Raw genomic sequence first — 13,858 nt, 5'->3', positions numbered from 1 at the left:
CTCCGTTCGGTTTTATCGGTCTATAGGATATTGATAAATAGTACCTAAGCTATGGTTCTAGCGAATTGTCTCAAATTAACTGACATCAATAACAACCCCTCCTTCAAGCCGTTTTGCGACTTTGTGGCCCGCTGACGCATAAGCTCGCGCATGCATGTTAAACGTTTTGCAGCCATCTCATTCCTTACTTCCGTCTTCCCTTGTTAGCATTAGCGTTTCTGCCTCTTCCGACCCTAACACCGGAAGATTTGTATGTGGTACCAAAGGGTGAAATGAAGTTATCGGCACTGCCTCCTCCGATCCACTCTTGGAGCATCTTCTCACTCTTCTTCCTCAGCCAGGCATCGTCCTTCAATGCCTTGGCATATTCTTTTTGGTCCTCTCGAAGAATGATAGGATCCTGGGAGCTAGGCCTGAGCTCCTTGTTATGCTGGTATCCTCTGTTACCTTGACTCTTCTGTTGGTTTTTACTGAGTGGAGATGGCATCGAGTACACTTGACCTCTTACAATCCACTGGAAGTTCTTCTTCAAGTGTGGTGTGATCTTGCCGGTTTCGTTATCGACAGAAACAGCACACCTGAGAAGAGTGTTGCCGCCACACTTGGGACAGAAATGTTTTGGCTGGCCTGATTTGGACATCGGAGTCATCGTAAAACATGCATGGCATCTGTACATGTAGTTTCTGACACGCTTGATCTGTTTACCCGAGGAAGGGTTCATGAGCTTGAGGCCAAGCTGCAAGCTGGTGTTTTGACATGCAAAATCTCCTGTAGAAAGGGCGACCGGGATGAAGGTGCTCTCAGAACTCTTGTCGTCCTGAACAGTCTCGTTATTGTCTTTGAAGATTTCTTCCTGGAGGTTTTCCGGGGTAATCCAGTCTCCATCGTCGTCGTCTTCATTATATTCCTCACTTAACTGCTCTCCTTGGGCTTCGGTCGTCTCTGATGAAACAGCGTCAGCTTCTGTGTTCTGCTGATCGGAGTTGATCTCGACCTTGTTTTCTGGCTCCGGTTGCTGAGCCTTTACCTCCTCCTCTGGTTTCGATTCTTGCTTTTGTGGCCAGTTCTTTCTTGGTTTTCTGCTCTTCTTCTTGGTGACAACTTGGAATCCGTCGTCGTCCTCCTGTGGCTGCTCCTCTTCCACGACTTCAGCTCTAGGCTTATATTCTCTCTTCTCTCTTGGTTTTTCCTCAGTCTCGCCTTCTAGCTTCTGGCCTGGGAATCTCCTTAACTTATCGGCCCCAGCCTTTTCGATCTCTATTTCGTATGCCAATGCAATGATGTGAATATCGTTCATCGACAAGACGGAGTAGTCACCCGTCAACTTAGCAAAACTGCTGATTCTGTCGATGGACAGCTGCTTGGGCTGACGAACAACGAGACGGTCTGCCCATAGAAGGAGTTGGTTTCTAGAATGCTCGTCCTTCAACTCAGCTTTCACACCTGGAGTAGTGTAAAAGTTGTTAGCGAATTGCTGCAAGGTCGAGGCCGGTTGTGTGATGAGTGGGGTTGCGTCAAGCACCCAGGAATCAACCGATTTGCTTGTCATTATGGAGGTTTATGGGAGGATGTGTAACTGAGATGAGATGCGATGCCTTGATGTACATAGAAATTTTCGCACTGACTACCTACCAGTGGGGTAGAGTTGATGAACACGAAATTTTAGGATGCAATGGGTCGGATGAAACTAATATAATTATCTGTTGTATCGAAAATAGGTCGGAAGGGGAGGATTCTTCTTTTCATTTACATCTCCCCGTCATCCCGTAAGAAGGGTTTATCCGTTGAGAATCACCATGGACACACACGCGGTCCTTTGATGACCAAGAAGTCATTGAATTATTACTTTTCGTTTCTCGTCACTAGTTCAACTTAGAATGCTCTTCAAAAAATATATATGCTCATTTTCGTATATTTGTAGAGGCAGAGGTAGTTCGTGAGATCTGCGCTTCAGGTACAGAATGGTTGCAAAATGAGAATTCACACCGGGCATCTGAAGAAGCCCAAAATTGCAAATGCCTTCCTTTTTCACCACTCATTGGTTGAACCATCCCATTACATCTTCTTTTTAATCGAAATAGCCTTAATTGCTCTTCTAAGCGAACTCACATTATCATTATAACATTCCGTCAATTTTCCGTATCTATTGGGGTACTGAGAAAAACGTCACCATTGATACTCTCTAACCGACAATTGAGTGCATACGACTCAAGAATAGGGAGGTGGTATACATTGCTTAGGGCCAAGGGCTATCAACCATTGCTTCAATCAATTGCGAATAACGATACCTTATCTCGAGAGACACCATTTTCTACAAGCCACCAGGAGTAAGCGGTCTAATTCTTGCACATAAAGTTAATTCTCTTCAATTTTCGTGTGGAGTCTAAACGGTCGGGTGTCACATGTTCTTGCTCCTTACGCACGGCGGCTAATCAGGACGTTGTTCCCGAGCTTACAAATACCCCACGGATCCTCTTCCTACTAACTGCAAACGAAAATGGCTGGTGACAAATTTGTTCTTCACTAGTATGTTGAATCTTCTCAATTGCCTTGAACTTTACTAACATAAGTCTTACGGAATCCAGAGCACTGAGAATTGTGTGGCTCTTGGAGGAGTTGGAACTCGACTTTCTGTTGAAGGTGTACAACAGAGTCGGTGGTGTCCTTGCACCCAAGGAATTGTTGGATGTCTTTCCAACAGGCATGTCTCCCGTCTTGCAAATCTTCAAGGAAGGTGAAACCGAACCACTCACGTTGGCTGAGTCGGGCCACATTATTCAGTATGTGATTCGCCACTACGACCCTCAGGGCAAATTGACCCCATCTTCTGATGCAGAAAAGGAGAAGGTGGACTACTTCTTGCACTTTGCCGAGGGCAGTTTACAGCCACACCTTGTTTCCTTGTTGGTGGGTGATGTTGCTTCCCTGAGAGCACCATGGCCTGCTAACTACCTTGTCAGAGGCATTGTCGGCAAAATCAACTCCGAGTATTATGTAAAGAGACTCAAGACCAATCTCCAGTTTTTGGATGACATCTTGGCTAAGAAGGGCGGTGGGTTCTTCGTGGGCGACAAATTGACTGGCGCTGACATCATCCTTGAGTTTCCCGTGGGTCAAAACATCTTCTCCAACGAACAAAGAGCACGTAACCTTGGCTTGGACGTCCCTCCAAGCGAAGCATGGCCACACTTGTACGAATGGAGCAAGCTTGTCGCTGGTCAGCCTCTCAGGAAGAAGGCAGTGGCCACTGAGAAGGCCAATTTGTGATTGTAGTTGCTAAATTCGGTTCATGAAATAAAAAAATAAAACATCTGATTACCTTTTATTGTAGATGGCCTTATCGATCTGGGGCATCGAAAGCTGCACCCGTACACCACATCTAGCGATGCCTGAGATGCGCATAATGCTTTCACTGAAAAGTACCAAGCTTCAGATCCGATGCCTAAACCAAGAGGAAGAAGAGAGAAAAAGACGGCAGCCAAGGAGCGTGTCGCAGGAGCTGAAGATGTGGAGAATGATTTCCAGGAAGCCATCGAAAATGGTGAGGAGGAGCCCATCTCCTCTGAGACCAAACAACCTACAGAGTTCTCCACCGTCTTTTTTGGTCTAGTTGACTCCAGTGAAGTCGACTACTTCAAGCAAGCCGAATCCACACTTAACATCAATGCTTTCGAGAGCGACGAAGAGCGTGCTGGTTTCATCAGATCGGTGCTTGAGGAGTCCAGAGGAAAAGAGCTCAAGCTCGTCACAAACCAAATCTGCTCCAAATTGATGGAACGTCTCGTACTTTTTGCAACTGACCGCCAGCTCAAGCACATCTTCCATCAGTTTATTTCCCACTTTCCTGCCTTGGCTCATCACAAATATTCCTCGCATGTGTTGGAAACGCTTTTGGTGAGAAGCGCTGCTTTGATTGAGAAGGAGCTTGCCCACAACTACGAAGAGGAGGAGCTCGAAGCTGAACTTGATGACGATAATGAACAAGACAAGTTCATTGCTTCCACTACTATGGAGTCCATGTTCATTAAGATGCTCGAGCTGTTGCACCCATATTGGAGCACCATGATTGAGCACCAGTACGCATCCCATGTTTTGAGAATCATCGTGCTTATTCTTTCAGGTAAAGAGTTGCCTTCCACCACAATGGCCAACTCGGCCTTAAGATCGAAGAAGTCGAAGATCGCCAGAAAAATGATCGAGATTAAGGACAATAATGATTTTAATCGTGCATTCGAGGTCCCTGCTTCATTCAAGGACGAGCTCAGAAGACTCATCAAAGCATCCACAGCCGGATGGGACTCCAAGAAGGCTAGAGTAATGGCCATTCACAAAATCGCTTCCCCAGTGCTTCAGCTTGTCATCAGAGTCGAGGGTATTGTCGACAGGGACCGTTCTCTCTGGCATTTGATTTTCTTGGGAGAGAAAGAGCCTAAAGATTCGAAGGAGGAAGGCTTTGTTGAATACCTTTTGTCCGACCCAGTCGGCTCTCATTTCCTCGAATCTGTCATCAAAAATGATGGTGCAAGAATGAAGTACATTGAGAGACTCTATCGTCTATACATGAAGGATAGAGTGTTGAAGTTGGCCAGAAGAGCTACCACTGGTGTTTACATTATTCAAGCATTGCTTCTCAAGCTCAAACCAGGTGAGGTTGAACACATCTTGGATGCCATCGTTCCAGAGCTTGCCAGCCTAATATCTATCTCCGAGAACCAGAACATCGACCTTGCCAAATCTATCATTGATGCTTCCATTTCCAGATACAACTATAGAAGAGACGAGCTTATCAAGCAATTCTTCCTCAAGTTTGCACCCAACTATAACCCAGAGGAGCCTGATGACACCACAACTGAGTTTTTTGAAAACACCTTGCAGCTCACTGGCTCCACCTTGGGTAACACTAGAGATGACTGGCCCACTGCGGAAGAGAGAAGAAGGTCCCTCTTCTTGGAGAAGCTCATGGAGTACGACTACTCCTTCGTCATCTGCGCGTGGTACAATTGCATGGCACTCCCATCTGAACGTTTCTTGCAGATGTGCACTCATGGAGTTTTCTCGCATGTTGTCGAGAACACCCTTGTTGTAAAACCAGCATCTGACCCTGAGCCAAAGGACACACTCATTTCAAGAAAGAAATTCCTTAACATTTTCCTGGGTCACATTTTCAAGTTGGCATGCAACTCCTATGGATCGCACATCGTGGACAAGCTCTGGGACTTCACTGTTCTTTTACCCATGTACAAGGATCGTATTGGCTCTGAGCTCAATGCCGATTCTCACAAGGTGAAGGAAAGTTCATATGGTAGACTTGTTTGGAAGAACTGGTCCATGGAGCTTTTTACTCGTAAAAAGTTTGACTGGAAGAGATTGGTGAAGGAGCAAGAAGAGGCATACTACGCCGAGGGCTCGGACAATAAAAACGGCGAGCCTGTCAAGGAGAAGAGACCGATTGATTTGAAGATGGAGGAGATTTTCAGAAAGCAGAATCAGGGAGAAAAAAGACAAGGGGCACCTCTCTCAGGATCCAACCTGAAGAAGGTCAAAGTTAGAGGTAGAAACCGCTGATCGTCTAGCTTTATGTCATTAAAAGAATGGGTATTTACAGGAGTAGTTTGTCGATGTAGTACTCATTGAGAGTAGAACTGTCAACGCTTGTGGGACTTTCCACAACAGGGTCAGTTCCCGATTGGTTCTTGGGGAATGCAATAACATCTCTAATGCTGTTGCTGCCAACCAACATAGCACAGAGTCTGTCGAATCCTAATGCAATGCCAGCGTGGGGAGGGCAGCCCATGCTGAGAGCTTTGAGCAAATGGCCAAAAAGCTGCTCGTAGTTATCAATTTGAAGGATGGATTCGAAGACAAACTTTTGTAGTTCTGGGTCGTGGATTCTTCTCAGACCACCACCAACCTCGACACCATTGATGACGAGGTCGTAGTGTTCACCTCTCACCTTAGCAAGATCGGATTCCAAAAGATCGTAATCTTCTATCTTGGCCATCGTGAAGGGATGGTGAGTTGACTCCCATTTCTTGGGGTCATACTGTGGAAATGGATCCGTAGTGTTCTCGGTAACCTCAACAGGACTGAAAAGGGGGAAGTCAACAACCCACGCACCCACAAAAACGTCCTTGGGGTCGTAGTCTGTAGTAAAATTCTCTCCTTGACTTGGCTTGAGTGGTCTGTTCCACTTACCAGGGAACTCTTCGATAGCGAGCTGACGGAACTTTCCAAGTGGAGTAGGATTCTCGTAGGAAAGCTCAGCCCTTGTCGAAAACGCAAGAACATCACCTGGTTCTAAGTTGAGTGTTTTGAGTATCTTGAGCTGTGAGCACTCATCAGTCGGGGACAAAACATCCTTCTCCACGAATTTCTTCCACCAGTTGAGCGCATCTTCCTCGGATTGTATTGGCAAGATGATTGGCTTCCGGCGGGGATAAGATTCCGAGTCATTGAGGGTTTTGCTGACCTTATACTTTGTTGCTGGATCAAAGACACCCTTCAAAACACAAGCCTCCACAACACCAAAATCTTCGGCGTTGTGTACTGGTCGGAGGAATTCCGAGAGATTCACTATGGTGAGTGCCGAGCGAAGGTCGGGCTTATCAATGCCGTACTTTGACAATGCTTCGTGATAGGTCAACTTTGTAAAGGCAGGAGCGGTATCTCTGTGGCGGTTTGCCTTAACGGGAACCATGTTGCCGTCGCTATCAAGCTTGTAGATGGGTTTACTAGCAACCTCCTTCCACACAGTCTCAATTATATCATCGATGACAGCATGGACTTTCTTGCTGTTGTTAACAAAACTCATCTCCAAATCAACTTGTGTGAATTCTGGCTGTCTATCCGCTCTTAGGTCCTCGTCTCTGAAGCAACGGGCAATCTGGAAATATTTCGAAATTCCTGAACTCATAAGCATCTGTTTGTACTGCTGAGGAGACTGGGGCAAGGCGTAAAAGCGATCTGGGGTTCTTGTAGGAACCAAAAACTCTCTAGCACCTTCTGGTGTGGACTTGAACAAAGCAGGTGTCTCGATCTCTGTGAACCCATGTCTCTCGACCAAGACCTTTCTAGTCCAGTGAGCTGCCGATGACCGAGCACGCAATGCTCGTTGGTAAAATGGAGTTCTCAATTGCAAGTATCTGAATTTAGGTGGTATCGAAGATGGACTGGTATGCTTCAAGGAATCGAGTTGCGCCGCGTCAACGCCGCCCTCATTTAGTATTTGTAGTTCAGAAACTGAGAGCTCATATTCGGGCAAATCTCCTTCTTCCTTGGCAACCTTCTGGCGCAATATACCGTTCACGACTAGAGAGTCCTCGGTACCAGACTTCCTAATCAACTCCATATTCTCCGCGCTCGTCCACTCAGGAGACATGTGAAGCTGTATCACATCACCATTGGAATCTCTCAACTCAGCAAACGTTCTCTTGCCCAATTTCCTGGGCTTTCTGTGAAGATGACCATGAAGGGTAATTGGACAGTGGGTCCAGCTTTCTCCACTTGCTAGCAAATCACGGACATTGTGAGTAGCTGAAGGAAATGCAAATTTCGCTAGAGTGGCCTCCTTAGGCGGAAGGCGACCCAGGGCTAACGAGCGGCTCCATTGTCGAGATATCGCCGATAGCATCTCTTGATGATTGAATACACCCAGTAGGTGCGAATACAATGTAGGGGCATTGGTGCAGGTCTCACGTTAGACCGGCCCAAGCAGCCGTTTTTCTAGATTGACTCGGCTGTCAAATTATCTTAGCAGAGAATATATTTATTATTAGCCGTGAGTCCGGGTCGGCTTTTGTGATCGACAGGCCATGGAAATATTGTGCATAAGGTTGCCAGGGAATATCACCGAAATCCGAGGTAGTCGAGTAATCCCCGAGTGCAATGCATCTTGTTGCAATTGAAATGCAAATTGTGGAGCCAAATAAAGTTTGATGGAATTGGTCGAGGAGCGGAGCACAGTGATTGGCATGTTCGGTGGCCCCATAATCCGGCACGGCAGGATAATTTTAGCCGATGCTCGAACCATCTTGAAATAAGGTTTTGAGGGACTTTAGAGTGAAAAATTTTTCATACAAAAAGCTTTTACAGTGGGTCTCAACAACCTGATTCCTAACTTTCATTCAATCCATCGACTAACTTATAAAACCCATCATCGTAATAACCATCGATAGTACCTTGGTGGAAGGGTAGATGCTACATTCTGCAGCCTTGCGTCTGTCCCAGAGTGGTAATCCTGTTTCTTGAGCCATTGCGGCGCTAATTATTTCTCTTTGTGTTCTGGATTTGTAATCGGCACCCTCACAAAGACAAGCGCCTTATGCACCAGTCTGCCACAGGATAATCTCTTTTGCACAAAATCTCCAGGATCTCAGGAAAAGCCGGAATTCAGATTCTAATGCATGCTTAAGAGCGTCATCGGGCGTTTCACATCTGGCTAGTAAATGTCTCCCAACCATGCGTTACCCGTTCACAGAAAGCAAGCTGTCAACTGGCTGACAGCTCACAATAGACTTTGACTTTGACGTTGACAGGATTTTCAAATGCAGTGCCAAGAAATACATTTATGTGTTGCCGCCAGATATGTGATGTGTCGTGCGGGCGGTTAGGACAAAGTAGAGGACAAGCGCTGCCAAGAACTTGCACGCACTTGTACCACCAACCACTTCGGCAAAGTCCAACATAGACCGAAACATCGTCGTCAGGGTCCTAGACTGCGGGAAAACCAAAACAGAAAAGCAAATGAAGATAGTCAGGGCTTAGCATGCCAGGGAGCGGCTAAGCGGGCGGCGAACTTGCACAAGCGAGCAGGTAGACCGCATCGGGGTTCGCAGGGAATTGCCGATGCATGGGGCTTTTTCATTGGATGCATCTGAGGTGCGTCTGGTTGAAAGGGTGCTCCCGAAACATTTGCAAGTGAGCATTCTGACTCCGGACAAACGGCCTGAAATAATTCTCAGTTGGCTTATTGGTGATTTTTCATGTATTTACGATGAATCATGAAGCAACTGTGTTTTTGTCACCCATATATCGTTGCCCGAGTGACCCGGTACATTAACCCCAGGTACTGTCATCGTAGCACAGATCCAGCGGAGAGCTGTGATTTGCTGAAGCCTTAACACCTGCATTGTCGCATATGAGAGCTAGTTTGCCAAGTGTCACCTCGCCGCACACCAATACCCGCATAATATCCCTTGAAGTTCGGGAAAATCATTGTTGAGAAGCGCCGTGTCATTTATGTGTTGAAATTCGACAAGTGGGAGGCCTGTGCTGGTGGAACAGCTTGATGGAAGCTCTAGCGCAGAGAAATTCCGTACCTGTAAGCTATTAGTAGGTTTTGCCGAGTTGCTTCTCATCTTAATCAGATCGGATCAGGCACTTGTGCGTCGGCATCGGCAACTTGAGCATTTTGTGTCACCATTGAGCTGTCACAATGCATTACCCACACACAGGTTTGACGGCCTAAATATGCCAAAGTCATGCATGGGTTGCGCAGCCCTGGTCTACCGTTGGGCATCTCATACCTCCTGCCTCTCTTAAAACTACTTCGTCATTGGTTGTGTTTGATATAATGTGGGATTTAGCGCCTATTTCTGCAGGGCATGCCGTGAAGATAGACTATCGAATCGAGAACCAGAATTTTCCACCTGCAGCTGTCACATTAGACAAACCCGACCAGCGGAATCCCCAATGGGGTAAATGTGAAAAATGTACTTCCGGGCTCAACTATAAAAGACTTGTCCCCGGCTGATCTTTTTTATCTGATCAATCAATTGCATCTAATCTTCAGCAATGTCTCCCAAGGAAGTCCCAGCGGAGAACGGAATCGAAGAGAAGGGCTATGATGGTTTCCTTCATCAGAGCGAGGACAACTCTCATCTGAGTGACAACTACTCAGAGAAAGGCTCTGCCAAGGACCATGCTTTGGCTGCCGTTGAATCCAAAAACAGTTTGGACACTGACGATGGCTTCAAGTTTAACCAAGGTGATATCATGGCCATCTTGATGGATGACGATGGAGACATGCCTTGTTTGACCTTGAGAATGTGGGTCATGGCTATTTGTCTTGGTGCTGTTGTGGCCGGTGTTGACTCTTTCTTCAACATGCGTTTCCCAACAATCGGTATTGGTGTGGTTGTCATTCAGGTTATTGCCTGGCCTATCGGTAGATTGTGGTGGATGATTGTCCCTCAGTGGAATGTTCCTCTTCCATGGGGACTTTCCTTCAACTTGAATCCCGGTCCATTCAATTACAAGGAACACACCTGTATTTTCGTCTTTTGCAATGTCGTCATCAGTGCTGGTTTGGTTAACAACTTGGTCATTGAGGACACAAAGTTTTTCAAGAAGAATATTGGTATTCCTCGTCAGATTCTTTTCAACATCTCGTGCTATGTCCACTCTGTTGCCCTTGTTGGTATCTTCAGAGACATCATGGTGACTCCAGCCGAGAGAGTCTGGCCCGGTGTGCTTTCGAACATTGCTTTGTTCAAGTCCATCTACTCCAGAGACAATCCAGTGGTTCACGGTTGGAAGATGCCTCGTTGGATCTTCTTCATCATTGTGTTCATCTGTTCTTTCGTCTACTACTGGTTCCCTGATCTTATCTTCCCATTTTTCTCCACCATCGGTGCATGGATCAGTTGGTGCAAGCCAAGCAGTGCTCCTCTTGCTCAGGTTTTCGGTGTCAAGAATGGTCTTGGTCTTTTCCCACTCACTTTGGACTGGACCCAGATCACTTCGATCAACAACCCATTGACTACACCTTTCTTCGCCGTGGCCTCCATGTTTGCTTCCTTTGTTTTCTGGATTTGGATCGTCGTGCCTGGTCTTTACTACCAGAACCACTGGCAAACCGCTCATATGCCTATCATGAGTAACTCTGTTTTCGACATTCACGGCAAGCAGTACAACTTCACAAGAATCGTGGATGAAGGCTGGAACCTTGACCGTGAAGCTTTTGACAACTACTCGCAGGCTTTTATGCCCATTGCTTTCTTGATGAGTTTGGCTCTCAGTATCGCTGTTTTCGCCTCCCTTGTGGTTCACACTGCTTTGAAGTTCCGTTCTGAGATCTGGGGTCCATGGGCTAACAGAAGCACCCACGACGACATTTTCAACCAGGCCGTCAGACACTACAAGGAATTCCCCAAGTGGATTTATGTCATCTTCTTGGTGATCAGTTTGGCTCTTGGATTCGCTTTCTCTGAAGGTTGGGACGACTCTCCAATTGACGCTGGTGGATACTTTGTTTCTGTCTTGATTGGCAGTATCATGTTCGTTCCACTCTCCCTTTTGGAAGCCAGAGCCAACACCAACGTCTCCTTGGCAGCTTTCTTCGAGATTGTCAGTGCTAACTGGTACAAGGGTAACGCATACAAGTTGCTTTACTTCTACTCCTTCGGTTTCAGTATCATCCAGCACGGTATGCACATGGCCCAGGGTGCCAAGATGGCCCACTACATGAGAGTTCCTCCAAAGAACATCATGTTCTTGCTTTTCTGTGCCGGTATTTGGGCCTCTCTTGTGTCTCCATCTGTCACTGGTTACTTGTTGCACCACATCGACGACATCTGTACCGACAATGCCGCCAACAACATGGTTTGTCGTAAGCAAAAGACCTCCTTCAACAGTCACACCATGTGGGGCTTGTTTGGTAGCGAGATCTTTGTTCCTGGCGGTAGATACAGTTGGGTCTTGTGGTTCTTCCTCGTTGGAGCTCTCGTTCCAATTGCCCACTGGGCCTGGTGCAAGTGGAGACCAAGATCTTGGGTCAAGAGATTCGACCCTATCTTGTTCTTCGGCGGTGCTGGTATGATTCCAGGTGTTACTGGTTACAACTTCTCCACCTGGTTCGTCACCGCAGCCATTTTCAACTACTTCATCCACCGTAAGTACACATCCTGGTGGAGAAAGTACAACTTGGTGAGTTCCATTGCCCTTGACTCGGGTGTTGCTATTGCCGCCATTTTAATCTACTTCTGTGTGGTGTACACTGGAGGATCCAAGAACTACAAGTGGTGGGCCACTGAAGTGGCCCTGAAGGGATGTGATGCCAAGGGATGTCCTCATCTCGGCAAACAAATTCCAGCTCAAACAAGCTACGAGTTTTAAAACGAACATGCTCTTAATAATAAATAATATTTGAATATACTCTCTCGGTTATCTCGGTTGTAAGTACGCGCTCTTCCATTATCTTGCAAAGCCTAGCTATTTCCTGTAGACAAAGCAAGGCAGTGCCCGATTCTTTCACATCCATCCGATAAACATTCTATTACGTGGTAATACCATTAGGGATGTTCTCGTTATTGTCATTTAAGCTACCTCGGCTCGTGGTCCGGGTTCTACTACCTTTGGTGGCATTGATCGGAATCACGATGCTCATCTCCGTGCAATTTGGGGTCGATGTGAGGGAGAATCTTTCTGACTTCATGAAACAGCTAGAATACGCCAAGAGCCTCGATCTCAGGCCGCCTTACGTGCTAGAGAAGGGTAACGTCCAGTTCAACTTCCTCAATCTCTTCCACAGGAAGGGAACCCCCGAGCAAATCCTCGACCTCAATAATAAGAGGTACGATGAAGTCATGGCTCAAGCAATCCACGAGCCCAAGGACTTTGATATTGAGCTGATCCGCCCACCCGAGGACCTTTCTACGTATCAGCATGCCAATGCCACCATCATGTCATTGGTCAGAAACAACGAGGCTGCAAAGATCGGCTCCGCAATCAAGTCCTTCGAGGCTCTGTTCAACAGCAAGTTTAAGTACCCTTACACCTTTTTGAACGACCAGCCGTTCACTGATAGATTTAAGGAGAAGATTCGGAAATACACCGACGCTCCCGTGGAGTTTATTCAAATACCGTCGGAAATGTGGGATAAGCCTGCCTCGATCGATATACCTCGAGAACGAGCAGCTATGGATCGGCTCCAGATGCTCAACGTGGCATATGCTAAAAAGGCATCCTACCACAATATGTGCCGATTCTACTCGGGTGCTTTTTACAATCTTCCGGAAATGCGCAAGTATAAGTACTATTGGCGTCTTGAGCCCAGCGTCAAGTTTTTCACCGACGTGAACTACGACGTGTTCAAGTATTTGGAGGGCACAAACAAAATTTACGGCTTTACAATAAGCCTTTACGACATTGACGAAAGCATTGAAACATTGTATCCTGAAACATTGAAATTCTTGAATGAAGGGGACAATTACAAGTATGTCAACCAAAATGGGTCTTTCCAATGGATCACTGAGGACCAACAAAATCCCAAAAAGACAAAAACTGCAAAGGGCTATTCTACATGCCATTTTTGGTCAAACTTCGAAATTGCTGATATGGACTTCTATCGTGGAGAGGCCTACTCTAATTGGTTTAAGCATCTAGACTCTACAGGCAACTTCTATTACGAAAGATGGGGAGATGCTCCTGTGCACTCTCTTGGTTTAGCACTTTTTGCCGACAAACGTAGGATCCATTGGTTTAGAGATATCGGCTACCATCATAATCCTTATCGCCATTGCCCCAATACGCCTACAACGAAAAATTGCAAAGTGGGTCAGTTTTCTGATTATGATCGTGACTTTGACCAAAATTGCTTAGCCACTTGGATCGACTATGAAGCTGGAGACTTGAGTGCTGTTTATTGAAGGAAAAGGCTGGATAGCGTACATGCAATTTAAAGTTGCAGCCACAGACATCTAATTCACTGACGAGCGAGACGAACGGATCAAATAACGGTTCTTGCCGATTAGGCTTTAACTTTAATTGGCCAACTCACTGGTATCTCCGTTTGCTTATTAATCCATATGGATATGTGCAAGGCATTACTTATATTTCGCCCCTGATGCCACAGTTTAGC

General features: G+C 46.4%; 6 protein-coding genes across 6 annotated transcripts; 4 read left to right on the top strand and 2 right to left on the bottom strand.

The window, feature by feature from the left end:
- Positions 1-184: 184 nt before the first annotated feature.
- On the bottom strand, positions 185-1,549 carry HBR3 (rRNA-binding endoribonuclease; the record flags this gene model as incomplete). The annotated part of the gene is made up of 1 exon (XM_024859391.1): positions 185-1,549. The coding sequence occupies one exon, from the start codon at positions 1,547-1,549 to the stop codon at positions 185-187; it is 1,365 nt and encodes a 454-aa protein (XP_024712363.1).
- A 948-nt stretch (positions 1,550-2,497) lies between these two features.
- Positions 2,498-3,267, top strand: C7M61_004064 (uncharacterized protein; the record flags this gene model as incomplete). The annotated part of the gene is made up of 2 exons (XM_024859390.1): positions 2,498-2,526; positions 2,571-3,267. The coding sequence occupies 2 exons, from the start codon at positions 2,498-2,500 to the stop codon at positions 3,265-3,267; spliced, it is 726 nt and encodes a 241-aa protein (XP_024712362.1).
- Positions 3,268-3,438: 171 nt separating this feature from the next.
- On the top strand, positions 3,439-5,565 carry C7M61_004063 (RNA-binding RNA processing protein; the record flags this gene model as incomplete). The annotated part of the gene is made up of 1 exon (XM_024859389.1): positions 3,439-5,565. One exon carries the CDS (start codon positions 3,439-3,441, stop codon positions 5,563-5,565), a length of 2,127 nt encoding a protein of 708 aa, XP_024712361.1.
- Positions 5,566-5,599: 34 nt separating this feature from the next.
- Positions 5,600-7,630, bottom strand: C7M61_004062 (aspartate--tRNA ligase; the record flags this gene model as incomplete). The annotated part of the gene is made up of 1 exon (XM_024859388.1): positions 5,600-7,630. The coding sequence occupies one exon, from the start codon at positions 7,628-7,630 to the stop codon at positions 5,600-5,602; it is 2,031 nt and encodes a 676-aa protein (XP_024712360.1).
- A 2,162-nt stretch (positions 7,631-9,792) lies between these two features.
- C7M61_004061 (OPT family small oligopeptide transporter) lies at positions 9,793-12,114 on the top strand (the record flags this gene model as incomplete). Its single annotated transcript, XM_024859387.1, has 1 exon — positions 9,793-12,114. The coding sequence occupies one exon, from the start codon at positions 9,793-9,795 to the stop codon at positions 12,112-12,114; it is 2,322 nt and encodes a 773-aa protein (XP_024712359.1).
- A 263-nt stretch (positions 12,115-12,377) lies between these two features.
- On the top strand, positions 12,378-13,646 carry KTR4 (putative mannosyltransferase; the record flags this gene model as incomplete). The annotated part of the gene is made up of 1 exon (XM_024859386.1): positions 12,378-13,646. One exon carries the CDS (start codon positions 12,378-12,380, stop codon positions 13,644-13,646), a length of 1,269 nt encoding a protein of 422 aa, XP_024712358.1.
- Positions 13,647-13,858: the final 212 nt, after the last annotated feature.

Source organism: Candidozyma pseudohaemuli, assembly GCF_003013735.1.
Source record: "Candidozyma pseudohaemuli strain B12108 chromosome Unknown scaffold00012, whole genome shotgun sequence".
In the NCBI taxonomy this organism is placed as follows: Eukaryota; Fungi; Ascomycota; class Pichiomycetes; order Serinales; family Metschnikowiaceae; genus Candidozyma; species Candidozyma pseudohaemuli.
Note: the sequence above shows the minus strand (reverse complement) of the source record. Positions and strands in the feature narration are given on the sequence as shown.